The sequence below is a fragment of the Mycteria americana genome, chromosome 2 (assembly GCF_035582795.1).
Source record: "Mycteria americana isolate JAX WOST 10 ecotype Jacksonville Zoo and Gardens chromosome 2, USCA_MyAme_1.0, whole genome shotgun sequence".
Lineage (NCBI taxonomy): Eukaryota > Metazoa > Chordata > Aves > Ciconiiformes > Ciconiidae > Mycteria > Mycteria americana.
This window is the reverse complement of record NC_134366.1, coordinates 162,961,340-162,979,485: the sequence shown is the minus strand read 5'-3', so window position 1 is coordinate 162,979,485 and position 18,146 is coordinate 162,961,340. Positions and strand designations below refer to the sequence as shown.

Sequence of the window (18,146 nt, the reverse complement as noted above, 5' to 3'; positions counted from 1 at the left end):
CACCTAAAGCTGTTCACCAGCATTGGCTTTCCAGCTGATCTCTGACCATGTCACTGAGAACAGTTGTTTTCTCCCCCGCAGCACACTAGGTGTTGTGAACATGGAGGATTTCACTGCATGTTCTGGGGACTGGGCTTGTCACCTCAAATCACTCTAAATGCTGCAAATTCCCACTATCAGTTCCTGTTGCTCGGTGCTGAGCAGGCGGCTGCTGATGTGGCCAACCTGTCTTTGTTTCAGGACTTTAAGCTTTGTCACTAAGTTTTAAAGGAGCAGCAAGTGTTGTGCTGCTTCCTCAGCTTACTGGAGAGCCCAAATAGCTTGTGGCCAAGAGAGAAACTTTGAGCAAAAAAGTATGGAAAAGGCAAATTCTTTCATCCCCTTTTTGCAGTTAAAGTTAAACTGTAGAGGTAATGGGAGAGGATCAACTCACGTGTAAGCTGGGCTATACATAAACAACGTACTTCTGTAGTAAGTAGTAGTTTGCATGTGTGCCTTTTTTAACCAGACTTAAAAGTTATACTTGACCTGAGGTGAACCAAAATGATGCTTCACCATTTGCCTGATGACCTGGGATGCTTTTTCCCTTTTAAAATAAAGATATTTGTGAAATTGGCTGTGAGGAGACAACTTTAGTCTCTAGTTACCCCAGAGTTAGCTGTTTAAATGGTTTGATCCCAATCTCAGTAATTAGTGGAGCATTACTAGTGCTGTATCACGGACTCCACTGGTGAGAGGCGAGGCACATCGGTGGGCAGGATGTTGTTCACTTGTACAACTGCTCTGTCTTCTTGTGCATATACATGTGTTTTTTAAGTTTATAATCTTCATGGCTGCATGAACCTTTCCGGTCTCTGGAGTATCCATTTAAACTGCTCTTTGTGTGACAGATGAGTAGGATCTAACTGTTTACATTGGCCCTGTTTCGGGTCACTCCTCTGGTTTACACTCTGTTCCTCACTGTCCTGAACTTCCGTGCAGTAATTCTGGTTATCTTGTGATGTGGATTTTTTTTGATCCAGTCCTTTCTTTTGCTTTCTCCAGCGTAAACATTTTTATGTTCTGATATTTACATTGTGACACTGGTAGCTGTCGCAGCAAAAAGTAAAAATACTCCAATATTGACCTTGGCTCTCTATATAAGAATAGGGGCATCTGCAGGATTTGATTGCTCTTTGTGTTTTTTCAACAAAATTAGTGCTTTAATTGACTGTCTGATAAACCCACTTCAAGAACAGATGGAAGAGTGGAAGAAAGTGGCCAATCAACTGGATAAAGACCATGCAAAAGGTAGTTACAGAGGAAGAATTCTTTAATAGGAGTAAGATTGTAATACCAGCTTTTCTTCCTCTTTTCATGTTTGTACTGGCGAACTAAATGACGCGCTTAAATATGTATAGCAAGTTTTCTCTTCTAAAACACTCCTCTACCAAAGTGCTTAACAAATTTTTAACCCTTGCATATACATTTTGAAGGTTTAGTTTGCAGGACCCCAAGGGATGGGTTGTTTTTCTAGACTGGTAAGCAGTGACTAGTTTTAACTCTGTTAGCCCACTTTCACTGTATGATCTCCAATAGTGCTGAGGATTGGAGATGCTGCATCTATCCCTGCAAAGCCCTGGGGTGTAGTTAAAAGCTAACTATAAGATCATGTTATGTCTCAGGTATAGCATCCTCCAGAGAGTGCACAGCCCTGTAAAACATTCAGCTTCATTATTTTATATCTGATGCGATACAGAAATGTGCACCTGGGGAACGGGAAAGCTGTGTCGTTGGACATGGGATGCTCAGAGCTGCAGAGCTGATGACGGCTCCAGATGCTTTCCTGGGGGGATGAGCAGGAGGCAGCAAAGTCTTGCACAGCAAGAGCATGTTGGTAGATGCCTTTGGCTTTGCAAAACTTGTATTGGGGATGATGGCCCTCTAGCACGGGTGCTGAAAGCAGGTTGCACTTCACCACTGGCCCTTGAAAATTGAAGACTTTTGCTATGTCTGAAAGAAGCAGCATCACCATAATTTATTTTGAGGAGGGTGAGAACTGATGGGAAGGAATGTGCTTGGCCTCCAAAAGAGGAGTTGCTTCTTGCCCCACTGTTACTGTGGTCAAATAGAAGCAGCTAAATGCAGCTCTTGGAAAAAATTTCCACCTTGTGCTGTGGAGAGTGTTAAGCAGGTAGTGAGCAAGAGGGAGGAATCACCTGGGTTCCTGCAGGTAGGGGTGACCCTGGCCAAAGTGGCAGTGAGATTTAGGGTTTTAGGGATAGTGGGTAGACGTGGGTGTTGGGGGTGCAGTTGGCCCCGGTACAGTGCCTGTGCCCGCCACCAGCCTGCTTCTGTTTTTCCATCTATAGAAGAGTAATAACATTGACCTCCTTTGTTGAAGTGTATGTGTATATGTATATACATGCATACATGCCTTTTATCTTTTTTTTTTTTTAAGTATCAGTTTTCATATCTGGTACCTTTAGTGTGCCTGGACTAGAGGTGGAGTATTTTGTTCTGGGATTTTAATTCTCCCGGGATTTGCAGCTCATCTGAAAATGAGGACAACTGCAGTGTGCTCCACTTCATCAGAAAGAGCTGGCAATGTGACCCTTCCTTGGGCAGAGTTTTAGCACCCTCTCCCTCTGCCTGACTCTCATGCTGGAGAGGGATCACAGGATATTCTCTGCCTTGCCATTTCTGGATACTTGTTTTTGAACACAGATGTTTCGAGAAACCTGTCATCTCTGTTTTCCATTCCTGAGAGTGGATGAGTCTCTGAAATGAAAAGCACTCTAATTTTGTACTGTGTTCTCAGTTGTTATTTCTGTAAAGGCTTTGTTTATTTGGGAAAGATTTTGGTATGTGAATGTGCTCACACCCTAAAATCTTATATTAAGCCAAACATATAGGCACGACAAAATGCGAGTTCTAAGTCGCTTTGATTAATAGTAGCTGTCCTCTTAAAATTTGTAGTCTAATGTCTTTAAACATAGTGTTTTCTATGAAAAACATTCATTTTGTCATCGAGTATGTTGATAATAGAGGCTGTGTGTTTTTTTAGAATACAAAAAAGCCCGCCAAGAGATAAAAAAGAAATCATCTGACACACTGAAGCTACAGAAGAAAGCAAAGAAAGGTAACTTGCTTCATACTTGTGCTGTTAAAAACCTTTTGTGCTGTGCTCATTGACAAAGATTGAACAGAGATAGGACTTTCTATTGTAATAATTCAGTCCCCTGTAATGTATTCCTGGTACGTGCTTGAACACCGGGGTACAATTACTATGTGTCAATTTAAATCATATTCTGAAGCTGCTGTCTAATGTTCTTATACAAAAGCCTTAAAACTGTTTGTACAAAGTCAATCACGTTTAAAATAGAGTGCTTGCTGCTAAGTTATTCCTGTTAGGAATGTTGACACTGTAACACGACTTGTGCAGATACCTGTAAAATTTTCTAGAATCGTTTGAAATAATATTAAAAAAGCCATTATGTAAATGTTCTGTAACTATTAACATTTCTCACTGTTCTCCCTTTCTACCACCTTTCTTCTTTTTTTTTTTTTTAACAGCCTGTAATCTCCTAAACCTTACGTTATTCCTCAGAGTGTGAGAAGGTAGCATGGATTGTTGTCAGGGGAGGGCACTTGGCAACCATAGAAAACTAAAGATGAGTAAGAAAAGAAAGGGAGTTCTCCACAAAGGCAATCTGTCTTCTTTAGCAGCTGAATCTCGTGCTCCTGTTGCTCTCCCACCACCATCTTGTCACAGGAGTTTCATCATCGTGTTAATGGAAACGTGCATCACTGATAGCTGTAGCATTGCCATCACTAAGGGTTTTACTTGGCCAAGTGCAAACCCCACCAAGCTTTGGAAAAATGATACAGAGCAGACTTTCTGGTTCCCGTTCCCTTTCCCGGCGCTGGGCTCTTCCCAGCCGGCTAGGAAGTGTGCTTTGAGCAGCTCTCAGCCTGGAGGTTGCAACTTGTGCTTTGCCTCCAGCCTAAAAACTGTGAGCCCGATGAATGCTGGGGCGGGGAGTTTCTTGAACTTTTTAAATTGTGTAAGTGTTATCTAGAACAGGTGAACTGTCTCTAAGGTGAGTCAATAATTATGCTAGTAGAAAGCCACACGACTAGGAAACTGCTCTCGAGTTTTAGCTCACTTTAGATGAGGGATGAGGGAGGGAGAGATGGAAGCCAGCAAGAGGGAGCTTAGCTCAGTAGATTCTGTGTGTCTGCCTGTCTGTAGAAAAGTTTAATGTTTTAAATCAGAATGGTCATCTTTAGGGGGACATGATTTTTTGTGATAAGATTTTATTTTTGGGTGATGTTTCTCATTTTGTGTGACAAATTATCTGACTTCAGACTTCAGCTTTAGAGAGTCTGTGATATTTCCCTCTGTTTCTTTTCCTTTCTTCCCCCCCTTTTCTGGTCTCATCGTTTCTTGTCCCTGTGTGATACAAAGAACCCCTCAGTGCATGGTAGGTGAGGGCTGAGAAGAGCATGTCCATGATCTGGGAAGAGGGAACCATTTTTTGAACCTGTTTCTACGAATTGACAGCTATCTGGCTCCATCTCCCTTTTATGCTGCTTCTGAGTATTGAATAAATCAGTCTGCAATCTTGGAGGAGGAGACAGCATTTTCTGTAAGGTGGGAAGAGGAGAGAGAAGCAGTTAAAGCCTTCTGGAAAAAAACCCACTGTTCTCATACTGTAGATGCCACCATAGGTGTCTGTCAGCAGTGATTAAAGCAAGTGGACTTTCTCCTTGGATTTTCTGGGTTCCTGTCTCCCTCCCCAAATGTGTGCCATGTCTAGTGACGAGGGTCAGCACACTGGTGTCTTGTCCTCCTTCAGGATTAAACATCTTTGAGCGGGGATTGGAACAGGCCTCATTTTGCTATCATTTTTATAGCAGCCATGCTATGATTGAAGACTTCTTTTTTTTTTATGTCATTCCCTTGATTAATTTTGGTGTTATGACATGCTTTTGGAGTTGTCAATGAACCTGCTGTATTTCTGTGCTGTCCCACTTGGAACTGCTGTCGCACACATGGTGTTTGGGTCCAGAGTACAAACCCAATGGGACTGAGGTGGCGTTAAAGCTGGTTGCAGAGGGACGCGTATGGGGAAGGTGGAAGTGATGAAGGCTCGCAGGTAGCTAGTACAAGGGAAAGGAAGAGCTGCAGTATTTTTGAGGAGCTGAGAGTTGTTCTCATGGCCCCTGGGGAGGAGAGATCCAGTGAGGTGCTGAGGCTCATGGATGTGAGAATGAATGCCCAAAGCTGCTGGCCCTGTGGGTTCCCAGCACGAGTGGGTGGGAGGTGGGAGGAAGTTCACGCTGTCTCTTGCAAGTTATCTACAGCCTTTAAATATACAAGAAAAAAACAGTAGCAGATGCTTTTTCCCCCGTTTGCCTTTTTGATCCCTACCTTGAAGGAATAAAGCATTGGTCTGAGTGCAATGTCAAATGTTGTTATGAAAACCTTTTTGTGTGTACCCACCTTGACAAATCTGTTTAATGTGCTACATGGTGAAGTATGTTGCTCTTGCTGTCACTGAAGGATAAAAAAAATCAAGAAGGGGTTTATTTATAAAATGATAAAGCTGCAGGAGTGATTCCGCTTTAGGCCACAAATTAGGTTTGAACTACAGCAGGGAGACTCTTGGGTGAAACCGTCCTGGCAGGCATGTGGCTGAGTGCATGAATGTCTTACTGTGTTTTCAACTCTTCTGTTTCCCTGTTGCTCAGACTTACTTTTTTTGTTCTGTTCTTCCTCAAGCAGGACCTCTCCCTTTGATTTTTCTGTAAAGTTACTGACTCACCTATGGGAACTCTAAAACAACCAATTCATTCCCTTCCTAGTGCTTGTAAGAATATTTTTGAATTAACCTTATGATCATCTGTGGGCAAGTGAGATGTTTGCTGAATCCTGGATTTGCTTAAATACTGTGCATGCTGCTAAAAGCGTCCTTCAAGCTTTTTCTGCTGTGACTGGATGGGAAAGTGGTTTTCTTCTGCTTTGGGCAGCTTCCAATCTAGGAACTCAAATATAACCCTCTACTTTTCTCATTCGCGTCATGGCAGTGGTTTCCTCTCTCCCTGCCGCATCAGGCTGCAGAGGCTCCCTCTTGGAGCCGACGGCTGCAGCATGCGTAGCAGCTTCTTGCTCCTTGCCTGCGTCCCAAAGACTTTTGGGAGAAAGGGCCATGGGCTGCGTGGCTTGTCCTGGCAGGAGCGCTACAGGTTGGGCACCCCACCTTAGCGCTAAGGGGCTGAATATGTTGGGGTTTGCCTGTTCTCTGGCTTGTGCATGGTCTGTTTGTTCTGGTTCCATGCGGCCAAGTTGAAAGTTCAGGCCGGGCATTTAAGATCGTTTATTAGAAATTATGTTTGCAGAGTAGGTGTGTTAATTGCAATAAAGGTGTTTCTAAAGCTTGAAGTGATGGGGAAAACACCAGGCTTTCCAAACAAAACAAAAAGGTGTTAGGGGTCCTTTTTGGAAGTATATCTAAGGATATCTAGAGTATATCTGGTAAAATGACAAGTCTGTGTGTAAATGAAGGTCTTGCATTTCAAAAGACCTGACGGGTATAATTTTCATTCTTTTTGTTGTCTTTGACTATAAAAAAAATAGTAAAAATCCATATGAAGTCTAAATATATGTAGTCTAAATAGGATCCTGATGCACCTCCCAGATCCATGCGGTCCCTGGGGGTGTCATGGTGATCTTCAAGGTGCGTCCTTTTCCTTACGCCCTTGCTCCCAAGGGGAACAGGCCCACAGGGCATGTTGCCTACCCCAGCGTTGAAATTTAGCTCTTGTCTGAACAGATGAAGCTACATAGTGCATGGAACTGCATACATCTTCTAAATTGCTCTTTGTTTTCAGACAAACATTGGACATCAGAAGTCAGCCCAGCTAACCTGAGTCAGCAGAATAATTATGCATATATCTAAAATAAATTCCACGTTTAGGTTTCTGCTGAGTCAAGGCCTCATAAGTGGATCCATAGCTGCTAGAAGCTGTTGATGCTATATTGAATTCAGAGGAGAGACAGCAGCTGTGGCTCTGCATGTAACCATTTTGGAAGGTTAATAAAATGCATGATTCTTAGTTTAAAAGAAAAGCATCAAGTGACTAACTTAAAATATAACTGAATGTATATGTAAAATCTGGAGTGCATGTTGGCTTTATCTTCTGTATTTCAGCTTGGCTATTAATGATTAACTAGACAGGTTTTCCTTCTGCCTATAACTTGACTGGTAGGTTTCATTTTCAGGTTCTTCATGTGACACTGTGTGTGAGCTTTGAGGAAAATGTTTAAATCCAAGCGGATTTGTGGAAAGGAGTTATATGTAATGCTCCCAATAATATAACCTGTGTTCATGTGAAAACTGAGTGTTATCTCTAAGCTATTTGTAGAATTTTCTGCAGAGTGCCCTTAACATTCAGTACAACATTTCATCTTGTATCCCATCAACATCGAGTATCCAAACTCACAGCCTCTGCTTTTGAGTATGCAGCAGTTTTGGAAAGTATTCTTACTTCTAATGAAATTGAGAAAGTAGAACGTAATTATTAATTTACTGTAATACTGCCAAAGTGCTTTTTCTTCCCCTCCTCCCAGTTAGCAAAGATGACCTGCTTGTGTTCTAGAGCCTTTGCAGCTGTTTTTGTGTTACACTCTGGTCTTTGAAACTGTAATATTGTTATACTCCTCTCAAGGATGATTGCACAAACCCTGTGACTCTTAACTGAAAAACATGAAGCTCTTCAACATAATTATAACCGAGGAACATCTCAGTTCTTAAAGCAAATGCTGACCTTCTCATTCAAGTACTTTGCACTCTTTCTATACTTGGCACTTGCCCTGTCTGGAGTGGCAGGCTGGGGAGGGAGGACCCCTGGCCAGACCCTTTCTCCTCCAGGAGATAGCCTTATTCCTCTAAATTGATCAAGTGTGGCATGATGACTGAAGTGAGAGCCAGGACTCACTGTGGAGTCAGTATGATACAGCTCAGAAGGAGGGAAGCTAATGAGCAAATTATCCTTATCCGTTGCAGGGAAAAAGTGCCGTGTGGGTGAGGCCATGATGCCTGTGGGGGTTTTTTGGTGTTTTTTTTCTCCCCCTGCCCCCCGCAAAGCTTATAATGTAAGCTCCACTTTGTAAAAATTCAGTGAAGATGTGTTGCAAAATCAGTGACTCTGCAAAATCAGAGATACTTCTTTGATTTATTTTCATTCCTTGAGTTTTGAATGCCTCTTGATAGTTCCCCTCTTTTTGACAGCAAGCCAGGTTTATTGCAAAACTTTATATATAAAGTTTTTTAATTAAAATACACGTATCATGGTTAATCTTTTTGATGTTCTTCCACGTTGCATCAGCAATTAGTTTTTCATTTAATTAACAATCTGTTAATGTAATTGCAGTAGAGAACATCAAAAAGCGCTGTGGTTACTAATGCAGCACCCGCCTAGAGTTTTGTAAGTTCCCGAGTTCCCTCTTCCCTGCGAGGGGATGAGCTTTGTGCCACTTCATCAGCTTGACCGGAGTTTGACAGATGTCTGTGTTGTGCACTTTCTCTGAAGCACGGGTTAACATGTTCTCACCTAGGAATCTGCAAGCTAAACAAAGTTCCTAAACTGGTTTAAGTCTCTTAAAATAAAACTGTATGGTAAACAACCAGGAGTTTAATTTGCAACAGCTCATCAGGAAGCAAAGCTAATGCATTTGTCTTTATCAGCAAGAGAAGTCAAAATAGTCTAGTCCAAACTGCTCGCTCTCTTGTCTTGGCACTGATGATAATGTCTAAACTCTAGGAATGCTGGAATACCAGTTTGACTTTTTTTATTTTCCTTTCTGTGTCAATTTTGTGTCCTGCAATTTCTCACCATGCGCACCTGCCTGACAGCTGAGGCTCTGGGTAAGTCTGTGCCATGCTGTAACCCTGGTGGCTGGTTTATTGTAGCCCTTGCTGTGGCCTTTTTATGGTGTCTGGTCTCCACTAACTGCCTAGACTTTAATTTCTAATGAAACTAAAATATCGCCTAATCTTAATGAACAAACCATCTTTTGATTTATTTTCTTTTGGTATCTAATTGGAACACTGTAAAAGAAGAAAATCAGTATTGTAGATAAACCTCCGGATTATTTTAGAAAGGGATTAACATGGACTGATAAATCATGTCACAGTTGGGAGAGAAGTTAAATGGAATAGACACGTCATCAAGGTGATGTTCAAATAATTGCGTATCTTATTGTTAATATGACTTTTAAAGTCTAGAGCTTAAAGTCCTTACTGTTGTTCTTTGTAAACCTGTGATCCAAGTCACCCTTCTTTCTGAAAATCGCATGCACCTTTCTTAACCGATAGATAAGAAATCACTATATTTAACTTCATGCTGGGGAAGGGGTGGAAATCAGCATCACAGCGGTCTCCTCTTCTGCTGCCTGATCACACCTCAAATCTGTTTAAATTGGAGTGCTGTTTCAGTTGTATTGCAAATGTAAAATAGCTGCCTTGAGATCTTCTTGTGAATGAAAGATGGTGTTTCGGAATTTGAGAGAAATAATCATACCTCCACTTGTAGGTGTAACGATATAGGCGTTGCCCTTTGAAGAAGCTTGGACGGATTAGATCAGGAGACTCTCAACCAAGGTGCCTCAGCTGGGCTTCTGGAGCTGGGCACTGTGGTGTCTGCTGCTTGTCCCCTTTTTTGAAACCACATTTTTTGTCTTTCCTGGTTTGTAATTCAATCTGCAAGTTTCCTTTGGTAACTTGGAACTTTTCTTTTAAGGGACAACTTACCACTTTTGAACGTTAGCAGCTGACTCAGATCTCCAGTAGCCACCAGAAAGACTCAGATTTGGTTGCTGAAGGGGTCTAAAGTTAACCGCAGCAATGAGGTTTTCCACCTTTTGGTAAACAGTGGCAGAATTCTTTGTTATCAGCCTAGATCCATATTAGTTTATTTATTGGCTTTACTGTGCAGGACTTAGAAGGGTTATTCATCCTGGCAGCTGGTATGCTCTCATAAAGAAGGTGATTTGGGAATGAGTGACTTGGAGCCTGCTTTTGTTTGTACGAGTAGAGGTATACTCAGCATTGTCTCATGCAGTGTAAATTCTGCCACTCTGTGAAGTGGCTAATATTGAATATTCAGGTTCTGTGCAGACACCTAAACAAGTGCAAGGGAGCACTCTTTAGGTGAGAATGTGGAAGAAAATAATTTCACCAATATTTGCTGCATTACTTTGTCAATAACAGCATTAACTTCAGCAGTCAGACTTGCACTGAGAGCATTTAAAAGTCATTGTTCTCCTTTGCTGTTGCTGACAGCTTCGCTAGTTTAAGTTGTCTTATAAAATATAGTCATGAAATTGGGTTGAAAATTAGATGTACCTTTTTCCTTCTTCCTAATACATTTCCTTTACTAAAGTTCTTTTTGAACAATGGTTATTTAAGAAGCTGCACGAGGCTTTCAGCCAGGATTCGTACAGAACACTGTAAGATTGAGATTTTAATGCATGTTGGTCCTTTAAAGCTCTTGCACGTCATGGTAATGATGTGAAGCGCCTGAAGGTAACATATTAGGACTGTCCTTGGAGTAGCAGTGGATTCATGTTAATATTGATGAGAAGCAGTTCAGCTCTCTGCAGTTCATTAGCTGTTACTTGCCTTTGTCAAGCAGCAAGTCCCCAGGCTGTTGGAGAAGTCAGTACACAACTTCTGGTCTTGCATTTCTGCTCCTCTCTGCAACACCAAAGCTCCACTTTGAGAAAGGCTGGATTTGTATTTCCTCTCGGTTTTCAGACTGTTGACTCGTTCTTCCGAGTGCAGCCGGACGTGATCTGCAGAACCATCCCTGCATCAAACGTTCATGTCTGGCTGGTTGCAGACCAGAGACCTGTGACTACATTTGATGCTTTTGACCATTGCTAATGCTGATTGCTTTGCTGGGTCATTCAAACCTGTCTGCAGCTGGGGGTAGGGGTGTCCCTCCAGGTGCACTTTTACAGCTGCTCCATGATGAGACTGTTCTGGAACTATTTTCTGTCATTACGATAGTTGAGTTGGTTTGGAAGTGTTTCCGAACGGGTAACCTAAAGGCCAGAGAATGTGGGCTGGAGAGAATAATAAATTGCTGATGTTTCTTATGAAAGTGTGCCTCATGTCCCACAGCAAAAATAGTGCAATCAGTTGTCAGGGATGCCATAGACAAGTGACCTTCCCCTCATAATTCAAAGGGGAAAAGAACTGCATTGCTCTCCAGTGGTCAATGTTCCCTTCTGAGATAAGTAGTGGTTTCAAACTAGTGGGGACCCAAGGTGGGTGAGGAGCAGAGGTGATCAGCAGTTGGCCCTCACATCCTCGGTGTCCTCTGGGTGTGGGAGTGCTGTTGAGGGGCTGTGCTCTGCTCTGCTTAGCAAAGGAAACTGGTTAAACTGGGCAGAGATTTCATCCCTCAAATTCCTGAGCTGTCTGAGTGCCATGGGAGGCAGCTGGCGATTCAGGGAGTGAGAAGAGTTATGCCTGATTTCAAAAGACTTGCTAGATTGATGTCTGCATTATGTAGCTTTCAAAGGATGTTAATAAAGCTTTCCTGCTCCTAAAAGATGAGTTGCAAGGAGACATCAGGAGAGAGCTGTATTCATGCCGTGTAAACATCTGACTTCAGAGCCTCATCTAAATGATTCAGCTAAGCTTGTTTCCTGCTCTGAATTATACCCTGGACAGCTTGTGTGTTTTCACTGACTACATGGGTGCCCAAGAGCCATAGCATAAAAACGGGTCCGTGAAAGGAGCAGTGAGGAGATGGTACATCTGTTAATGTCCTGACTCACTTAAAGGAATAAAATGGAGACTTCATAGAGGTACAGAGGATGTCGGAGAGCGATGCAGTTCTATAAACTCTTTTGCCAAAAGGTTAAAATACACAGCTTCAACATTATCCTGATAACTTTGTTGAATTGAGTGAGTTACACAGGTGTAAATGAGGTTTATTTTTGCCCCATGTTTTGGGTGCTCTGTTGTTCTGGTCCAAGACATTCTGCTCTGCACGGTCCATGTAAATTACCAGAATTCACTATAATGGAACCCACTTTATCGATGGAGTCCAGTTGTTTTCTAAGTGTGTGTCTTCTCACTGCGTAGGCACATGTATTTAACAAGGATTTACTGCGTTAAGTGCACGATCACATGGTGGAGCAGCTGAATGTTCTCCAGAGCTGAACTAATGAGTGTGTGATTTAGTTCGCAACTAATATATTTTGCATTTAGTACATCCACGCTAGTGAGCCAGTATCTAGGTTTAAACAATGTGGGATTGTTTCACCTGTTGTAATTTCCAGGCAGCTCTCAAAATAAGGGGTCTGAGCAATAACACAAGCCTCAGTTTCAGGAATTTGAAAGAACAACTCCGGAGAAGTATAAAATGTTTAATCGCTGCATCTGATAGCAAAGGAGAGTATGGGGAAGGGCCTGAAAGGTACAGAATGGTCTTCAAGCAGAAGGGCCCAGTTTGTCTCCTAAGGCACAAGACCTTCAGGGAGTTATCCAAAACGCTTCTATAACTTGTTTCTGGCAGATGATAATTTTGAGAGGAAGCAGGTGACTGTGACTTCAGAGTCAGTTATTTTTGAAGTTACTTACTTCCAAAACAGTTTTATAACCACATTGCACTGGCCAGCCTGATCTAGAGGATCAGACACTGGGTGTTCCTGCTGGCAGTTTGGTACCCAGGTGGCCTTGGCGCTGGCCATGCCCATGTTGCACTGCATGTGATTCTTCAAGGATCCATCTCAGAGCTCTGCTTGTGGGTACCTGTGCAGTTTTATCTGGACTATGTCTAACTGTACAGAGGAGATTTGGATATATCCAGTCTGTAATGCTGCTAAGCCAGCGTGATTCTCTTTGCTTCCATCGCTGCTCTCTTTCCTGCGGCTCTGGCTGTGTATTAGTGTAGGGGAGCTGATGACTTCACCTCGCTCTGGAATATTGAAGAAATAGATAGGATAATAAGGCAAAGGTTTTCCTTTGTAACTCTGACCTTGATTCATCTGCATTGTGTACTACACACATCAGGAGACTTTTTTCTTCCTCTTGCTCATAGCTTTAAATCCTCCATGCAGAAAGGTTATTGTGCATAAAAATTGATCTTGGGTAGCTGCTTGTAACTCGCCCACCATTTTTCAATGTTATCTTCCTGGTATTTAGCAACAGTGGCATGAATATGTACCTGGATACTTAATTTGCATGTGATGATGTTTCTGGGAGATTTGAGACAAATTTACACAACTGAGGTTCTTTAGAATATTTAGGGGTGTAAGCTGCATGAAAACATCTTGCAACTGCAACATTGTTGACTCATGGCTAAGCAGCAGCTCTTCATTCCTAGAGGAATAAATTTTTGGCATGATGCAGAGTAAGCAGTTGGTGCAGAATAAGATACTTACTTGTCACAGAAAGTTTTGGTATTATGAATTGACTATAATTAACACAGTGAAGCTTTTTGATTGCAAAACATTGGATTTTTTTTATTTCCATAGACAAATACTGGACATTAATATGTATTTGAGATGTGGATAGGTTTTTTTTTTCTTTAGGACTTTGGAATGAAGACAACTGTTCTAGCAGTTGCTTGTGTAGAGCACTTGAATCCAGTGGTCCAGTGATCAGTAACATGTTCCTAATATCTCATATAGGAGATTAATTCAATCCTTTAATGACTCTACAAAGTTGTCATTAGGACCTTGCTAAGCACAGAAGTTGGAGGGAAGAGGAATATACCTGGGGTTAGTGATTAATATCCTCCCAATTAGTAAGATGTGGATTTTCAGCAAGGGCGATGGGAAGGATTTATGCAGGTGACACTTTGAGAAGGTCCGTATGTAAAATGCTGTCTTTGGCTTGTTGAAACCTTTTGAATTGAGATGGATTTCTATTCTATGCAAAAAGAAAAAAAAAATAAATGCTATGAAATGCTTGATTTAATTGGGGAAAAAAACCTTGCTAATTTGAATTAAGGGAAAATGCTGGTTGAGACTTGAATTGCAAAAGCACAATCTGGCAGCAGTGCTGGCTGAAAATAAGGTCATCCTCTATGGAGATCCACAGTGTTGACAAAATGTACTCTTGATTGTTTCCTGCATACAGGACGGGGTGACATTCAGCCCCAGTTGGATAGTGCTTTACAAGACGTCAATGATAAGTACCTGCTGCTTGAAGAAACCGAGAAGCAAGCTGTCAGAAAAGCTCTGATTGAGGAGCGCGGTCGATTCTGTACTTTCATCTCGATGCTGCGACCCGTGATAGTAAGAGCTCTCCGTTTAAGTCGGTACCACTCACAAATTGGATAAGTGGCCAAAAACCTCTAAACAGAGTACCTTCTTATGTCTTAGGAATGAATCTCTGGAGTCATAGAAACTAGCCAAAATTCAACTTGCATCTGTGCCTAGGAAGTGGCAAGAGTTGGGCTCTTTCTTGTAGACATTTGGAGTAATTCAGCTACAGAAGACACTGAATGCTTTCGAGATGACTAATGGGAAAACAGTGGGCACAAAGATTTAAGTGGGCTTGAGTTCCCTATGCATACTGACCTGAGACATTTCTAATGCAGTTTCTTCCACTGCTTTTTTTCTTAACATCACATTTTAATATAAATCTTCCTTACTCCTACTCCCGTGCTAGGACTGATAAATGTTTCAAGACCTCCCCTGTGTATATAATGACATTATCTGACAGATTGCAGGCTGCTTCCATGCAGCTTTCTGGCAGCTCTTTTCCTCCTACATGACAGCTTTTTCAGTTCATTGAAAAGGTTTAAGTATGTTTTCATAATCTCAGGTTGTCTGAAGCCCAGCAATGAATCCTTGGTGGCTTTGTGCAAGCATGAGGCTTTTCTGAAGCATCTCCAGCATACTGGGAAAATGTTCCCAGTGCTTGTTTACAAAGAGCATCAGTCTCGACAGAAAACCATGGTTAGAGAAGTAGGGAGGTGATGGCTGAGCAGGAGGAGGTAGGTGAATTGCAGATGCTGAGGACCTGGATGAAATTACCATGGTAGCTAAGGGATTACTATGGTAACTTACAGTGCAGGAATCATCTGAGTTAGCTGTTGATGTAGCTTGAGCCAGAATGAATCATAGATGTATTAATGCTCTGTACCTGTATAGTGCCTTTATCTCAAAGTTTCCAAAAACTAGCAAAAAGTATGTTTAACACCTGTTTAGGTTCAAGGTTAAAATCCTTAGGGCACATTAGTGAGTATACATAGAAGAGTTAAATCCTTTCCAAATGCAGCAAAAATGACACTCTTTTTTCTGAAGATGTCACAAAAAGAAGGCTGAGACTTATATCATTGATGAGAGAAAGGATTTCTGGGCCTCAGAACTTACAGCAATCTTAAAGTAGTTACAGAACTCTAAATTAGTATTTCCAGCCCTCTTTCATAACTAGTGATTGCTTAATGGGCAAAGAAAAAACAGCTCCGCTGGGCACTCCCACAGTCATCACCAAAAGAAAAAGGTCATGTATTGTGTTATGGGTCTGATTTTTAAAACCAAGGCTGTGATTAGCCTTGCTCTTTTGTCTTTTCAGGAAGAAGAAATATCAATGCTAGGAGAAATAACCCATTTACAAACCATATCAGATGACCTGAAAAGTCTCACCATGGATCCACACAAATTGCCATCTTCAAGTGAACAGGTTAGCTCTTCTTACCTGGAAAACACTTTTATTTGTTTTTACCAGTTTTCCTTTTGTGTTATGAGGAATATTGACTATTAACATTTAGTGGCTTAATGTTATGTTTTGTAGATGCTTCACTGCAGCAAGGTCATTTTTAACATAAGCAATTTAAAAAAACTGATTTTGAAGTACCAACTAAGTGCTCCTGAGTATTTGGGGAGACCAGTGTGAAGTGGTAGCAGTAACACTTTGAACTGTATGAAGATGCCCAATTTCTGCTGAGAGTACATGAGGAATGAGTGTCATCTCCTCACCCTACATTTGAGCATCCCTATCTTTATGTGGTTGCAAGATTTCTGGGATTAGATAGCTTGATGGAGTCTAACATTTGAGCATTTTTCCATGCTGTCCTTAAAACGCATAGGAAAATGTGTATCGTTAAATGACTCCAAATAGGACCTTTTTCTCCAACCCTGCTGTGTGAACTCAGTTCTCTTGTCATACCTAGATCACCTTATCATTGACCTAGAAGTGTAAAGGAGGGAAGCTCTGCTGTGCTTGAATATTGGATCTTCGATTAATTTTTTAAAATGCAACAGTTTTTAAACTCTAAGGCTGTAACAGTTTCTTTAAGGAAAAAAAAAACCAAGCAGCTTACAGCATGCAGAAAATAAATCTCCAGTTTACTTTTTAAAGATTTTTCCATTCAAATCTGAACTTTCCTTCTGTGATAGCAGCCCTAGTGTTGAAGTATGGTAGTTCCTGGAAAGCCAAGGATGAAGCTGACTCTCCTGTGTAATATACACCATATAATTGTGGAAGAGAACTGAGACTGGGTCAGTTGGCCCTGAAAGTTTGTAGTGGTGATGAATGTTGTATGACAAGCAGATGCTTTCTGTTAATAGGGGAAAAAAATTTTCCACGTCCTTGATGCTATTGATTATCTTTCATCAGGTAATTTTAGATTTGAAAGGTTCTGATTACAGCTGGTCTTATCAGACTCCTCCATCCTCTCCCAGTACTACCATGTCCAGAAAATCTAGTGTTTGCAGGTAAGTAGACTGGTAATACTTAATTTTAACCTGTTTCGGGGCAAAGGGAGCAAGTTCAGACTGTGGTATGGATTTTCTTAACGAAATCAGTCCCTCATGGTCTTTCTCTGTTTAAGTGTGTGACTGGGAATATTAAAAAGGATGGGCATGACTGAGCAACTTTTAAACTCAAGACAACTTGAAGATGCTTTTGATTCAGTTCTCTGGAATCCATTTCAGATCGAAGAGCAGACTGTACTTATCTAAGCTCTGAGATTGTTCATTCATAATTTCCTTTTCTGTTTTTCATGTGATGACTTTTTAGATTATTCTAAGTAGCTGTTACTAATCAGTAAGTTAAACTGTTTGAAAAGGAAAAACATCCTTGGCAATTACCCTATCAGTCTGGTAGATGGAAATGCTTTTTTGATACAAGGTTTTTTTGACTGTTTAATGCTGTCTAATGCTGTCCTGAAATATGTTGAAACACTGGATTCTGTCTATGCTTTCTCTGTAAAAACTGTTTTCTCTCATAAAACAGTTTATTAGCATGTTGCCCCCATACCCTGGTGTCTACATTTACTCTTTCCTTTTACTGAAAAGGAAGATACCCTATTGTGTATTCTGCTCAACACCTTTCTAGCTGCTCTCGAATGATTACTTTTTAGTTTGCTTTATGAATAATGTACTACAGGTTCCCTGTGTATGAGCAAAGTTACCTATAGCATGTCAGAGCAAGTGAACATGACTTCTATGTACCTACTTGTCTCTGCATGCAGATATATATAAAAAAACCTTCAGTACTTTTATATATATATGTGAAAACATGCATATTTAGAGCAATGAGCACAGGCTTAAAGATGCAATATCCTGAAGCTGTAAAAGAAAATGGCAAAAAAAATAATAATCCGTCATCTATTCCAAATCAACCTCATCTTGTTGCATGGTAAAACCTGTATGGCAACACACTGTTGTGTATAGGTAAAATAAAGCAGAGCTCCTCTTCCCCTGCTCCAAGCCGACTTGTACATCTTGTGTGTTACTTGGAATTTGTGAGCAGGAGGTACAGTCCTCACCCATATATCCTTTAGAGCCTTCCCTTCAGCTAGTCAGTGGGCTCCTGCCAACGAAGGTAGGAAGCTGCCTTCAGATTGATGCATCCTGCTAGTCCTGCTCAGCCACCCCAGCAGGAAACTTCAAAGGCTCCCACATTGCGGCTGGCATGTCTTGCTGTCATTCATGGATACGGGAGATTAAAAATCAATCTCTGTTTGAAAAAACAAATATTTTTTTCATGGATATTAATTCAGGGTTTTAATTCTCTGATCATCTTTCTTACTAACTAAAGCTACACACCCAGAGGCTTGACTTCAGTCAATATGCCATCACATGCTTCTTTTCTGGTAGAAAGCCTTCATGTGAGTGAAACTTGTCCCAG

The 18,146-nt window shown here is 41.3% G+C and overlaps 1 protein-coding gene across 9 annotated transcripts in view; it reads left to right on the top strand.

Annotated features, from left to right (window-relative positions):
* The window catches only part of MTSS1 (MTSS I-BAR domain containing 1), a 128,077-nt gene that overhangs the window by 93,527 nt on the left and 16,404 nt on the right, over positions 1 to 18,146 (top strand). For all 9 annotated transcript variants that reach the window (XM_075495243.1, XM_075495242.1, XM_075495248.1 and 6 more), the window contains 5 exons: positions 1,199 to 1,290; positions 3,047 to 3,121; positions 14,145 to 14,302; positions 15,588 to 15,695; positions 16,632 to 16,729. In XM_075495243.1, coding sequence (XP_075351358.1) covers positions 1,199 to 1,290; positions 3,047 to 3,121; positions 14,145 to 14,302; positions 15,588 to 15,695; positions 16,632 to 16,729 — 531 coding nt within the window. The remainder of the gene's footprint in view (positions 1 to 1,198; positions 1,291 to 3,046; positions 3,122 to 14,144; positions 14,303 to 15,587; positions 15,696 to 16,631; positions 16,730 to 18,146) is intronic.